Source organism: Myxocyprinus asiaticus, chromosome 26 (genome assembly GCF_019703515.2).
Source record: "Myxocyprinus asiaticus isolate MX2 ecotype Aquarium Trade chromosome 26, UBuf_Myxa_2, whole genome shotgun sequence".
Lineage (NCBI taxonomy): Eukaryota > Metazoa > Chordata > Actinopteri > Cypriniformes > Catostomidae > Myxocyprinus > Myxocyprinus asiaticus.
The window spans coordinates 37,049,103-37,063,938 of NC_059369.1; the positions used below are offsets into that span (position 1 = coordinate 37,049,103).

At 40.3% G+C, this 14,836-nt stretch overlaps 1 protein-coding gene across 2 annotated transcripts; it reads left to right on the forward strand.

Annotated features, from left to right (window-relative positions):
- The first annotated feature begins 10,834 nt into the window (after window positions 1-10,834).
- On the forward strand, window positions 10,835-14,246 carry LOC127416624 (uncharacterized). Of its 2 annotated transcripts, XR_007893150.1 has the most exons (3): window positions 10,835-11,200; window positions 11,307-11,943; window positions 12,376-14,246. XR_007893150.1 is itself a non-coding variant. In XM_051656068.1 (2 exons), exons 1-2 carry the CDS (start codon window positions 10,910-10,912, stop codon window positions 11,709-11,711), a joined length of 696 nt encoding a protein of 231 aa, XP_051512028.1. In that variant the 5' UTR covers window positions 10,835-10,909; the 3' UTR covers window positions 11,712-14,246. The 2 variants fall into 2 exon arrangements, 1 of the variants encoding a protein (XP_051512028.1); XM_051656068.1 differs by having other exon boundaries at window positions 11,307-14,246.
- Window positions 14,247-14,836: the final 590 nt, after the last annotated feature.

The following is a 14,836-nucleotide window of genomic DNA, read 5'->3' on the forward strand; positions in this document are numbered from 1 at the left end:
GCTGGGGTGGCTTGCTTTCTTATGAAGGCAAGCCGCAACTGCAATGTTGCCATGTTCATGTTCTCACAATGAGGACAAGACCCATCCACGAACGATGTCTCCGCGTGGGCAGCACCCAGACATGTAAGGCAGAGATCGTGGCCGTCAGAAGCGGAGAGATAACAACCGCAAACAGGAATAACACACAAACGGAAAGTCATCTTTAAAAAGATGTTCCGTGTGTGCCGCTCTTTTAGGATAGAAAATATACTCTTTTTAGAATATACTCTTTTGTTTTGCTCTGCCGAAGCACCCAGGGGCGTTCTCTGCACTCCACGGGTGCAGAGGGGGAGAAGCCGCTGAAATGTGCCATAAAATCCAGCAGTTTGAGGTGAATTGAATTCAGTGCACTGAATGCAATCGCTCAGCTCCGAAGAGAAAATCTGAATGAGTGGTTGCATGCCAGCTCCTTTTATACCTGTATGTCTGGGGGAGTGGCATGCAAATTCCACTCGCCAATTCACATTGGCCTTTTTTCAAAAAGCAGAGGTGTTTTGGGCTTCCAAGAGTGACCCCCTAGTGTCACTACATCGACACAACATCGAGTGAGTGACGGATAGGGAACATTAAATTATTCTATGCTTTTGACGTCAAAATGAAAAGAGGCATGCACACAACACCTGCGCACACTGGATAAGTCGGTAAAAATGCTGGTAAAGGTGTTTATATGCAACACAAAATCTGGGTAACAGGCAGATATCTATGTGCGCCTATCATTTTTGTTTAAACCATTTATGACCTTATGGCCCATATAAAGGAGTGCCATTTAAGGTGTTGATATGACCACAGACGTTGTCAGGTTATTAAGCATAATTGGTGCAAATGCATTTTACAAAACTCAGCACTTGCCTGGTGCAGTTAAGTTGTGCACATCATGGAAGTTGGCTGCATCCTCAAATAGCACTGTGAAAACTGCGTTCAAATTGTTTTTTTGTTTTTAGATATTTTTGCACCATTACCTGATTTGCTTAAGTTCTTCGGTGAATTTGGAGCTAAAACAACACAAACAGCATGTGCAGATAAATGATGCTATCAACGAGCGCAATACATTCTTAGTGAATTATTACTGAATACATTCTGAGTGTAGGTCTGTGACAAAGAGTCTGTGGTCTGGGTTTGGATGTCAACCTCACCATTTGATGGACAGCTATGCTTTAGTTTGAATTGCATACTGACAACAGTATATTTTTTACAGCTTTATCTAAAATGGTCCTGAAACCAAAATCTGTCATGAATACTTTGAATGTGTATAAGACAAAGTTAGTTATTGATTTTATTTATTTATTCTTTCTTTTAGAATACCCATGTACTACATGATAGCATATGAGGCACAAGTAACTTTTAAATATAATTTCACAGTACTGTGGATAAGTAATCGAAAGGGAATGATATAGCAGTGACTTATGTACAGAGCATGTGCGAACGTGTGCAAATTAATGCGTATGTTTTTGTGTGCACTTCAGGAGCAAATTTGTGTATGCACCAAGGTACTCTACTTCTAGTTTGTGTATGCACCAAGGTACTGTCCAGGGGCTTTCCTAGGACCACCTTAACATCAGGCTATCTGAACCCTGCTGAAAAGACCAACTAAGGCCAGCATAAATTTCTGTACTGTTTCAAGCTGGTTTTGTCCTGGTCTAGCTGGTGGACCAACATAACCAACATCCAAAACATAAGCTGGTGACCAGCAATGCTGGTGTTTTCAGCTGGGAAGATGGCTGCCTCTTTGTGTCAGTCGCCCTGCGGCTTCCTCAATCAAGTGTTGTCAGAATCCTCTCCATTAGAGGTATCTCTATGCCCCCCCGGGAATACTTTGTTTGGTGCATTTGTGTGTTTTGAAATGGAAAAGTTGCCTGTTTTGTGTGCCTTCACAGCATTTTTTTCCCCCGAGATTGTTTTTCCTGTTCAGTCCTTCTTCACAATGTACCAGACGAATAATGTATGTGTCTTGGAAGCAATGTTTAAAGCGGCCCATTTGAAATCCTGTCAGTGGAGGGAGAGCGCTCTGGCACAAAGAGGCAGTCAAATGCCGCCACACAAATAATGTACACTCTGTAGTCATGATGCTGTTTTATATAGTATATATAGATAAATATACGCACACAATATCCTTTTAGTTATCAGTTGAAGATTGGAGTTATAGGCCATAATAAAGATGTAGATGTGGTACTATGCATTTTCAGAGAATAATAATTGGTCATTGTACCCCTTGACCTGCTAAGCTCCCTTTAATAATTAGAATTATTTCAATATTAATGGCTATTTATATAATCTGCCATTGATGGACCTTAAAAAATGTTTAAGAGAGGAAAAGCTATAAGTAGGCCCAGATAAAATATGCACATTTTTTCCATACTTTTTTTACTGCTTTGGGGAGAAATCCGTGGAATAGATTTAAACATGTTTCAAGTTCAGTCATAAAACTCTACATGTCACAAGCTGATTTGTCCTTTAAACATGCTCTTAGCCAATCGGCTTACATACTTCATGACCCTAACTGATAGGTCGTTTGATATGTAATCTGTAAGCCAGTCAACTTGTGCATTCTCTCTTTGTCTAACATTTAAATAGCCTTAGTTGTTTGCATGTTTGCTGGTCTCACTATAGCCCACTGCAAGAGTTTTCTCTCTGAAATCCTTCTCCTCCCCAGCACCACTGTCTAGAGCTAGGGGGATTTATATGTGTGTAATTGTCATGCAGCAGCATTTCTTACGCTCTAGCGGTAGCAAGACTTCGTACTTGCTCTGCAGCAGCATAAACAGATCTGTTCCACCAAGACCAAACCTACAAGCTTCTCATTACCAATCAACACCTTAAATGTTAACCTTTTCGCACATGAGTTTCTCCTGTACTAATGGATCTCCCAGCATGAGTTCTTTAATGCGCACTGTAATTAAAATAAAACTTACCTCACACTTCACAGCAGATGCACTGGAGGACAGATTATATCACAGCGGGTGCACTGAAGGTCAGATTATATATTATCAAACATATAATGTGGTTTTTAGATTTTTATAATGATTGTTTATGATAGGTAAGTTGCGATAGCAAATTGTATTGTCATAAAACAATACAAAAGGAGGAGCATAGAAGGTTCTAAAAACCTAGCCCTTCCACTCTCCCAGCCCCGGAAGTGGTTGTGACGGACAGAGTGGGAGAAGGCTTGCGTGGACTGACTAGTTTGTATATTCTTTGACGTCATAAAACACAGCTGCAGCGCTGCATCTAAACAGTGTGCTGCGACAGTAACGGGTTTATACTTTTATTTAGTGATTGTTTTAAAGTTTGTAACATATAAAATAAAGATATTGTGATGCTGAAAAGACTATTTGAGCAGCTGATTCATTATGACAACCGCTTCAGTCACGATGACAACTGATTTTGCTGGTAAACAGCAGCATGAATGCAGATCATGCAAGCCCAGCCTAGTGTAATTACACTGGTTTGATCGTATGTGCGAAAGAGTTAAACATTACTGAGAGTAAAACATCTTATTGCCAGCTGAAAGCATTAAAATATTTAATAAACAAATTAGCAAGGGGATGTGAAGGAGGGGTGTTCGAATTCTGTGGAAATCTGCTTGCAGACTCTGTGTGTGTCTAGCCATAATATGTGTGAAAGCAAATAAATGACACAATTACCCAACTGTACAGATCCAAACGGCCTTTTCAGTTTTCAGGATTTTGATTTTGATTACTTCCAGCGGCAATTTCATTTCCACAAGCACGTGTCAAGTAGAAGACACATTGTTCATCATTCTTATTGGGTTGCGGTAATGATGGACTCTGTAATGAAGCTGAGTGCTGATTCAGCGGCTTTCTGTTACCTGCCCTTATGATTGTATCCACTATACACACACACACACACACACACACACACACACACACAGATACACTGCTTCCCATGGTACACAAACACAAGAAGGCTACTACAACCGCATAAATAGAGACACACACTCTGGAGCCACGAGCCTTTGGAGGCAGTATCGCTTTGTGAAGTGTTGTCAGTAAGTGTGATGGATGGGCTGTCACCCAGAGTGGGGAGTGAATGATGGGACTCAGAAGGAGAACACAAGCAGAGTTCTATGGGTCCAAACCCCACAGAGCCTCTCCAAATACCCTTACCCCCAAATCAGGAACCAAGATGATGTGTGTGCGGGTGTGTGTGGAGTTACCAAGATGCTTTTCCAGCACCCCTTATGTTAAGTGATCACAATATTGTTCTCACATTGTTGTGTCGTGTGTTAAACAGTAGAGGGCGCTCCTGGGTACTAAGAAGGAGAAAAAGGATAGAGAAGGAGAACAGAGTAGGAGTAGTGAGTGAGTGTTATGAGTTCGTGTTGTTACAGAAAATAAAGAAGAAAAAGGTACTTCTGCCTCGTCATGCTTATTTAAGAATTATAGTTTCTCCACCCAACTCCTGTCTACTTTTTACACAACAATTGGCGACGATGGCGAGTCTTCCCACAACGGCTCCATTTCTACCATGCGGCGATGCTCCGGCGATTCCATTCTGCACATGGAGAAAATATTTAGAGAACTATATGCTGGCTATTAACGCATCGGGGGGCTCCTGGATGGATGCTCGCAGATGTGCAGTCCTTCTTTACTGCTTGGGGTCAGAGGGACAACGTATTTTCTACACACTGCGCGATACAGGTACGACATGCGATGACGCCATGGTTGCTCTGGAATGCCATTTTACCCCTAAAGTGAATGTGGTTGTTGCCCATCACCAGTTCAGACAGAAAGCACAAAATGAGAACAAAACTATCTCACGATATCTTACTGCATTGCGGGAATTAGCAGTTAATTGTGCTTTTGGGACTGTTGAGGATGAAATGATCAGGGACCAGCACGTTGAAAAGGCGTACGCTACAGCAGTATGAGAAAAACTGCTACTGGAACAGTCTGCCTCTCTGGATGCAGCTGTGACTATTGCTTGCCAGATTGAACAGGCTTTACACAATGCTACTGTACTTTGTGATTCGGCTCCAATACACGTGGTGAGTTCAAAGACACATCATCATAAGCAGCGTAAACCTAAATACCTGGGAGATAAACGCATGCCGAGCGCATCTACGAAAGTGCAACGTACTTGCTTCAGATGTGGTTCCACTAAGCACTTAGCGAATGCTTCAGACTGCCCAACAGCTAAGGCGAAATGTAATACATGTGGCAAAACAGGTCACTTTGCAAAGGTTTGCCATTCATCAACGCTAGTTAGTGAAGTTCTTCCTGAAGTACAAATATGCCACACGAACTCTGACCGTGCTGTTGACAGAATTACTTGCTCAGTGCACATCGCTGCAGATACAGGCCAGTCTGCTGAAACTGAATTCATAGTGGATACAGGCGCTGCAGTTTCTATTTTGCCAGAGACATTTTACAGGCGTCATTTTGCTGCTTCCCCACTGAGTGCACCCAGCATTCAATTGGTTACATATATGAAAGGACACATTCCAGTACTTGGATGCTTAACAGCTAGTGTTTCACCTAAGGGAGCAACTGCTACAGTCCCACTCTACATTGTCAAACACGGCTCTGCTTTACTAGGTATGGATGTACTCAAAGCACTGAAATGCACGATTAGCCATGCCAATACACTTACCGTTCCTGTTTCCCCTACTCCAGTTCATACTGTGGATACTACTGCGACAGTTGGATGTGTGAGGCTTTGTGCATAGAGCTAAGATATGTACGGACGTTACACCGGTTCAACAAAGACTTCCTTTCTCCGTACGTCAGGCTGTTTCTGAGGAATTACAATCCTAATTGCAACAAGGTGTTATTGAGCGAGTAGATGCTTCCCCCTGGGTCTCGCCAATAGTAGTCACTGCGAAAAAGGAGGCAAAATCAGACTGTGTATTGACCTGAGGGAGCCGAACAAAACTCTAATTGTGGACAAACACTCTTTACCTCACATGGACAAACTGTTGAGTGAGTTATACGGTGTTGCTTTCTTCTCGATGATTGATTTAAAATGTGCTTACAATCAGTTGCCTTTACATGTCGAGAGCCGTGATCTCACTGCGTTCATTACGCATGATGGACTTTTTCGGTTCTGCCGAGTCCCATATGGTCTCGCATCTGCCCCATCAGCATTCCAGAAAATGATGGCAACCATACTGACGAATGTGCCGGGCGTACGAAACTATTTAAATGACATTATAGTCTATGCTGCTTCTAAAACAGAACATGACAAAATTCTGGAAACAGTCATTCAGAAACTAACTGAGACTGGACTGCACTGAATAGGCAAAAATGTACTTTCAATCAGACATCTCTCCAGTTCCTTGGCCATGTGATCTCCAAAGACGGAATCTTGCCTGATACTGCGCACATTGAAGCAATTGTGGACGCTCCTGCCCCACACGACTTACCATCACTCCGTTCGTTCCTCTGCTTAATTTCCTGGTATAGTAAATTCATTCCGAACTTTGCCACGGTCGTGGAGCCGATGAGAGCTTTACTGAGAAATTAGACGGAATCACACTTCAAATGGACCGCTGAAGCAGACAAATGTTTTAGCAACCTGAAAACGGTGCTCGTGGACAGCCCAGTTCTGTCTCTTTTTGATCCTTCTCTCCCAATTATCGTGTTGACAGATGCATCAGACTACAGACTTGGTGGATTGCTGTCACATATTCAGGAGGACGGCGTAGAACGAACTGTTGCTTTTGCGTCACGCACCCTCACAACAGCGGAACGGAAATATTCTACAGTAAGAAAGAGGCCTTAGCCTTTGTGTTCGCTGTAGAAAAATGGAGACCGTACTTATGGGTATACCATTTTACATTACGCACTGATCATAAGGTTTTAACTACTCTGCTCGCCACCAAAGGACTTGGTCGTGCTTGAATGAGAGTGGCACAGTGGTCAGCTCGGCCACTGTGTTTCTCATATGACCTTGTGTACCACCCTGGCGCTCAAAATCAGGCTGCGGATTGTTTATCAAGAATGCCTTTACCAGTTACTTCTGAACAGGAAGAAGAACCTGAAATGGTTGCTGCAGTCTTCTCTGGCCTGCATTCCTTATCCATGGAGGAATTTAAATTGGCTTCGGAAGCCTGTCCTGAACTTAACTTGCTTAAGACACAAATACAGGCCGGATGGCCTCGTGATAAGAAGGATATTAACCCAGCCTTAGCCTCTTTCTTCTTAGTTAGGGATGAATTGTCCATACAGGATGGACTGATTAGGAGAGGTGAGCATCGGTTGCTTGTACCTGCTTCCCTGCGTGCCCCTCTTGTCAGCCTAGCACATGAAACTCATCAAGGTCTAGTCAGAACTAAACAGAGACTTCGCAAATTGTACTGGTGACCAAAAATGGACAATTTAGTGCATACTGTTATTGCTAATTGCTTGCCATGCCAGTTAAATGACAAAACTGCCAAAACTGCCCCTTTGCAACCTATAGACTTATCTGATGGTCCTTGGCAGAAACGTGGACTTGACATTGTCGGACCTTTTCAGAATGCCACACCTGGATGCCGCTTTGCTATCTGCTTAGTGGACTACTATAGCAAGTGGCCAGAAGTGGCACTTGCTTCTCAAGTCACGGACGTGGTCGTTTCCTTTCTGCATTCTATTTTTGCTTGTGAAGGTAACCCCTTGTTTATTGTTACAGACAATGGACCTCAATTTCTTTCATCTGCCTTTGCTGAATTCCTGTCGGAAAGAGGCATCAAACATCTGTGCACGAGCGTGTACCATCCCCATTGCAACGGTGCTGTTGAGCGCTGGAATTGGGTAATGAAAGAATGTCTTTTGTCAGCTGATAGTGAGAAAAAACCCTGGAAACCTGCAGTTACAGAGTTTTTGCAGAGCTACCGCGCTACACCGCACTCTACAACAGGTATTGCACCTTCTGAACTCCTGCACAATCGGAAAATGTGTACAAAGGTTGACATTTTTCCTGTGAGGGGAAAGAGTGACAAATGTGCTGAAGTAAAGGACACTGTTAAGAATAAACAGTTGAAAAGCAAAAAACTACACTGACACCAGAAGAACAGCTAAACAGACGTTATACAGAGCTAAACAGACGTTATACAATGAGGGAGATCTGGTGAGAGTCAGGAAACCGGAACATGTACCTAAGGGTAGTCCCAAATATACATGACCCTTGTCTGTTCGTCAACAAATAGGACAAAATACTTACCTGCTGAGTGATGGAAAAAAAAATAGAATGGAATGAGGCTTACTAAGTTCCCTCCTCAGCAAACAGGGAGTTTCAGTTCACAGCCACAAGAGCCACACGAGCATCCAGATTTCCTCAGGAGGAGTGAGAGATCGGTAAAACCACCTGAATGGATGAAAGACTTTGTAAGTAACTGAAACGAAATACAAAGTATAAGTACACAGGTAAAACAATGTGGAAAATAAAGTGAAATAAGAACAATTGTAAACAAGATGGTTATTACACATATTGATCTGTTAGATATTGTGTGTTGAATTTATACTATGCTACTGAAGGGTACACAGAATTTAATATGTCTGTTATTTCAGTACTCTGATTCTGATTCACATATCTCGAAGTACTTAACAGTGTTAAATATGCTAAATGTGTATTACTGTTACTGTTCTGTAATATTGTTAAAAGTAAGTATATGGTGGTCTATGTGAAACAGGTACTTAGTAACTTTAACTAAGGGGGGGCGCTGTTGTGTCCTGTGTTAAACAGTAGAGGGCGCTCCTGGGTACTAAGAAGGAGAAAAAGGATAGAGAAGGAGAACAGAGTAGTGAGTGAGTGTTATGAGGTACTTCTGCCTCGTCATGCTTATTTAAGAATGATAGTTTATCCACCCAACTCCTGTCTACTTTCTACACAACACACATTGTACCAGTAACTCTTTTCATTCAACAGTTTCAAAACCTAGTGAAGTGCCTTGCTTTCTACTGCAAACATAGGCAGCTTGCTTCATGGAAATGGAAGTTGGAACACTCTACATTGGTAACAATTCTGTTCATTATACATATGGCACTTAGCATGTTATTAAGCCAATGATACTTGGTACACTTAAGGCCACGTTCACACTAAAAAGCATTTAATTCAGCTGTCAGTTCATATTTGATGCATGAACTTGTGCCTTGATCCTTTATCCTTTTAAGTGTTTTGGAACGTTGCAGCACCAATTATAGCATACCATCCAAGTGCAGCCCACTGTGTTGTCAGAAAATCGGGAAAGCTGATTGAAAGCATGCCCCTCCACTTACATTGTTCTGTTCTTTTACTCAGGCAATTTTTTTTTTTACTTTAGTTTATTTTTAAGCTCTCTCCAGCATCTTCTCTCCTCCCAACAAGACAACCCGGTCCACTTTCTTACAGTTATTCTTTAGTGGCTTTTATTTCAACACTCCAAAAGAGCCGTTGTGGTATTTAGACACCACCAGGGTACCCACTCCAATAGCTGCCAATACGTTCCGAAGTAGTGCTCACATTACTTGAGGACATTTTGTTTTGAATGCTAATTTAAGCCAGGGAAATAGTTAAGGTCGATCTACAATGTGTTTTTGAAATATTGCTCTAATTTAAAAGACGTACTTGTAGCCTCTAACCGATCATTGTTACCCAATTTGGTTGTGAGAAAAATAATGTTGGATGTCTGAAAATGGCTCCTTCGACTCTTCTAAGAAATTGTAGCAGTATGTTTTACTTTGATGGGAGTAAAAAGGGAACTCTTTTCCATTGGAAAAGCAAAGGAATTGCATGTTATGGCCTACACATCAGATATTGAGAATGCTTTGCTTCTTTGTTCATACCTGTATTCGGCTAAATATGTATGTGTAAATATGACCTCTCTGTAAGTTTGTCTTTTTGTTTTTATTTATATTTTTTTTAGGTTTACATTGCTTTTTCCTTTTTTTTCTTTTTACATGTTCTGCACTTTCCTCTGTTTTCTTGAGGGACTTAGGCCCTGTATTTGCCTGAGAGTCCTCTTCTGGTATAATGGAAGTGAAATTACTCATGATCTTTCTTTCATTGTTTTTGCTGTTGTGCTTATTTTTAGTTTTGTGAACCAGTTTGTTAATTTGGAAGAAGATTCATTCTTGTAAATATGTCCAACTACAATAAAAAAAATGTATATTTTTACGGACTCTGAGTTATTAATACTTAATTTGCAAATAAAATATTCAATGACAAGTTATTTGGTGACCCTTGTTATTTGATTAGTCCAAAGTAAAACATGCATTTGTAGAAATGGATATGTAGAAAGGATATTTGTGATTGAATCTACCTTAGAATATTTCATGAGCAATGGTGTGGAAATTAAAACAAATGAGGCATAATTCAAGTATTATTCAAAACACAAACTATTGTAATTTGATTTGAACTATTACAGTATGCAGACACAGTGAAATGAGTGAAACAAGTGACATCATTAGACGATGATAATGTTCCCACCCTCCAGTTTCATGCGTCCTTGTTTCACCTAATTATCATTTACAGTTCAACTTGGAGCAGGATAGACACCAAGGAATAGGAAGAGCTCGTGGACAAGGGATCGGTCAGAGAGGTGAGCATGGGCACCAACCGAGAGGTCAGAGAGGTGGGTATGGGGTCTGTCGAAGGTTTGGTCATCAGAGAGAGGGAGGCAGAACTGTTGTCTCTAATGAAGTCCAGGCCATCATTGTTGATTGTGTGGTGAACCGAGGCTTTACTATGGCAGATGCTGCCAGATTAGTTGATCCAAATTTAAAAAGATCAACTGTTAATTCTATCATCCGAACTTTTCGCCAAGAAACTGGTAAGTCTGGAGGATATATACTATGCTTTACCATACATTTACAGTAAATTATAATGCATGTAAATTCATAAAACATGTTACAGTTTTCTTACAGTATGATCTATTGACAGTATACTCTGTTCTATGCTTAGAATTGACAGAAAACACCATAGTGGTGGCCGGGGCCGTGTGCTGACTGACCAGCAGGAGTGGGCAGTGCTGGAAATGGTGAGGGCCAGGAATGATATACGGCTGTCGGAAATAAAGCAGGCAATTGAGGAGAACAATGACACCTTTGCCAATGTGGCATCCATCAGCCTACCAACAGTAGCCTGCCTTTTGAAGAGGCACCAGGTATCAATGAAACACATTTACCTGGTGGCTTTTGAGAGAAACAATTACCAGGTGAAACAACTGAGGGCTGAGTATGTTCAGGTACAGCACTATATACTGTATTACTGTTACTATTTGATGCACCGCCTACTTCATATGTATATTGGAACTACACTGTAAAAAGAACTAACCAAAATATTTTTTTTAGAGGGTGATGGTGCTTGATGCTGATGTGAACCATCACAAGTACATTTTTGTTGATGAAGCGGGCTTTAACCTGGACAGAACTCATCGCCGTGGACGGAAACTCATCGGCCAAAGGGCCACTGTCCAAGTGCTTGGACAACATGGAGGAAACATCTCCATGTGCGCAGCTATCTCTGAAGATGGTGTGGTAGGACATAGACCATTACTTGGCTCCTACTATACTGCACATCTCATTGAGTTTCTCAATGAAATTGAGCCAGCCTGTCAAGGTGAAGGTCACCTATGTAATTGTGTGGGGCAATGTCAGGTTCCACCATGCAGAGGTGGTTCAAGCATGGTTTCAGGCCCATCCCTGATTCATGACCCTCTACCTGCCCCCATACTCTCCTTTCCTCAACCCTATTGAGGAATTTTTTTCAGCGTGGAGGTGGAAGGTCTATGATCACCAACCCCTTGAGTGCCCCACCCTCTTTCAGGCCTTGGATGAAGCATGTGATGACATCAGTGTAGACCAATGTCAAGCATGGATTCGCCACACCAAAAGGATTTCCCAAGGTGCATGAACAATGATGACATTCATTGTGATGTGGACGAGAATCTATGGCCAAATACTCAAGACAGGCTTGATCCAAATTAAGGTAATGTGTGCTAAATGTTATGTTTTGTTTTCATTTAGTTAATTTGTTTTATTTAACTGTGTACATTTGATTATAGAGAGTATACCTATGTTCAGTGGTGGGCCGTGCATTTAAAATCTAGGCCTTCAGTGTGATTCATGCCATTAAGAAAACACAGTTTCACAATGAATAAGACTTTGGGCATCATACATTATGTTGCAGCTAACTAATAATACTAATTGACATTTTAAAAACACGTCCACGCACGAAAGCCAGAACTTGAAATGACACTTAATGCTCAATCAAGCCTAATTTTAACTGCAGCATGACTGTTTTGTGAAATGAACGTGTCCCGAACAGATATTCAAAAATCATAATTTTTCATACCTGGAAAAATCTATCTAATAATATTTGTGATTTAAATGTTGCTTGCATTACATTTTGTTTCATCAGCGTACATGGTTATGCTGCGTTCCATACAAGTTGGATGTGGGATATTCCTACTTGATATCTCCGACCATAAATGCATTCCATTCCCTGATATTCGGAAGATGATGTTTAAGGAAACAAAACTGCAATGCTCCCGTTAGCTTAGCAGGGGTTTGACTCTCATTAGAGATGTCTCCTTGCAACCCAACTGATAAACAATGCTGCAGCGCCAGCATCTGTTCTTCAGGTGTACGATTATCAAAAGAGATTATAGTTTACCATGTTTTATACACCTGTTTCTGCAGGCATTTTTTAAACAAGCTTTAATACCATGTAAAGTGGAAATGAACTCATTTATCGATATTACTTAATAAAGTGAATGTTTATCACTTACTTTGTATATCTGCCTGGGTGTCGACATGTTTGTGTGACATCATGCCCCTGCATCTCAGCAAAATCGGAGTTGAGAATTTCTGCACGAGCCTACAGGTTGTAATTCTGACTTCAGGATGCATTCCATTACACTTTTCCTAGTAGGAAGTTGTAAAATCCAACTTTCCGAGTTGAATGGAATGCAGTAGTAATTTTCAAAACTTGATCCGACACTGAATGCTCAAGCAGCCTAATTTACACTTAGAAAACTTCTGATGTTGCTATAACAATGCAAAAAGCACTTACCAATTTGAAAATCAGTCCTCCTTTCCTGTTTAATAAATTAAGCAATCACACGGTCATGCAGAACATCTCGAGTTTTTAAATCCATAAGGATCTCTTTCTCAGTGGTGATGTGGCAATGCCAGCCGACTTGTCAGCAAGATCTTGCGCTCTTGCTTTCAAATTACGTACATCACTTAAAGCGTGATTGCATCGACCGGGATTTATCCTAAAGATCACCCCCACCAAGAACAAATAAATCAATCTGATTGGCTGATGAATCTGACTTTAGTTGCCCATTCATTTGCACTGTTGAGGGATTATGTGGAAATTCTGAAGGCCTGACGGGGTGTAGCTCAAAATTACGCACTGCTTTGGGCATGCAATTTGTGAAGCAGTTGTCACATTTTACTTGTAAGCATCAAAGAATGAATTCTGACTGGATAAACTTTTTGTTTTTCTTTATTTGTTTGTAGATTAAGAGTAGAAAGCGATTAAAAATACATAGCAAAAAGGTGATTGAGTATGAAAGGATGAAAAATATTTATTTATTTGGCATGTTAGGCCTTGCTGGCCCTGAGAATTCACTACTGCCTATGTTACAGTTATATCTGAAAAACACAATTTGCCCAAATGATTGTAGAGGATGTCTTCATTGATCACAGCTTGATTACACATAGGATAGATATTATGGAAATGATAGATTCTATAAATGCTGGGTAATGTAAGTGTATTGCCTAATGTGAAAACTGTGTAATCTGTCTTTTACAATACTGTAGCATATTACTTTCAGCACTTCTAAGGGCGATTTGAAACATGTATCTTGCATTGTTTGTTATTAGATTCATTGGTAGTTAAAACGAACAAACTGAAAAGATATCATTATGTTGTGTTTTGGTGATTAAACCTTATGTTCTCATGACATTTCATGAGAAACGTATGTTTTGAATCAATGGTTGTGTGGTGAGAGATGTTTACAATCCAAATGAATGCACAATGGCAAGTTTTGAATGAAAGACTGGCTGCGTTACAAGTGTGATGAGTTTGGAGTTATGTACTAAGAGTTGTGAGGTTTTACCACATACTTGCGATAATATTACCAAAGCGATCAACAAAAACTGTAAATTATGATATTTTCATTTTTGTGATTTGCCTTTTGAAGCACACATTTTTTCCAATTTGAAATGGAACTTTTTATAATTAATTCATATTTGTAGCAAAATAGCATATAAAAATGGACAAGCGACTGAAGATTTTGAATACACACAGTATGCAGGTGATGACATACATTTCGTTTCCATATTTGTTGTAAAACTCTGCTCCCTAGTGTTTGAAATGTCAGAGTGAGTCCAAGTTTGCAGATGATGACTTTAATAAAGAATTTAACTTTAATAAAGATATTTCAACTAATAGCCTAAATAAAGCAATATTAGTGTCACTAAGTTCAGTTCATTGGATTATGTTTCCCAGTTATGTGTGTCTCATTACTGCACACTAGACAGTGATGAACAACAACCATCACATAAATTATTCTCAAAGAACATAAAGGGTTAATATACACACTTCTATGCTCAAATAAAATAAACAACAATGCTCCTCTTAGTTCTTTTAAGGGTAAAGTTCTTGGATGACAAAAATCATCAAACTTATGCTAGGAAAAGAATCTCATGAAAATATAGCCATGTATTATAGCTTTAGAGATATATCTATTTATTTATTTATTTTTAAATACTATGAAATATAAGCCAAAATAACGTATTTGTCTCTTTTTCTCTGTTTTTTTCTCACATTCATATCGATGCACATGCTGTCAAAAATTTGAGATCACTGG

Excerpts from the sequence above, each read along its gene's own strand:
- LOC127416624 (XM_051656068.1), top strand. The coding sequence starts at position 10,910 with ATGCTTAGAATTGACAGAAAACACCATAGTGGTGGCCGGGGCCGTGTG. Across the intron at positions 11,201-11,306 it reads TGAGGGCTGAGTATGTTCAG|AGGGTGATGGTGCTTGATGC; the intron begins GTACAGCACTAT and ends TATTTTTTTTAG.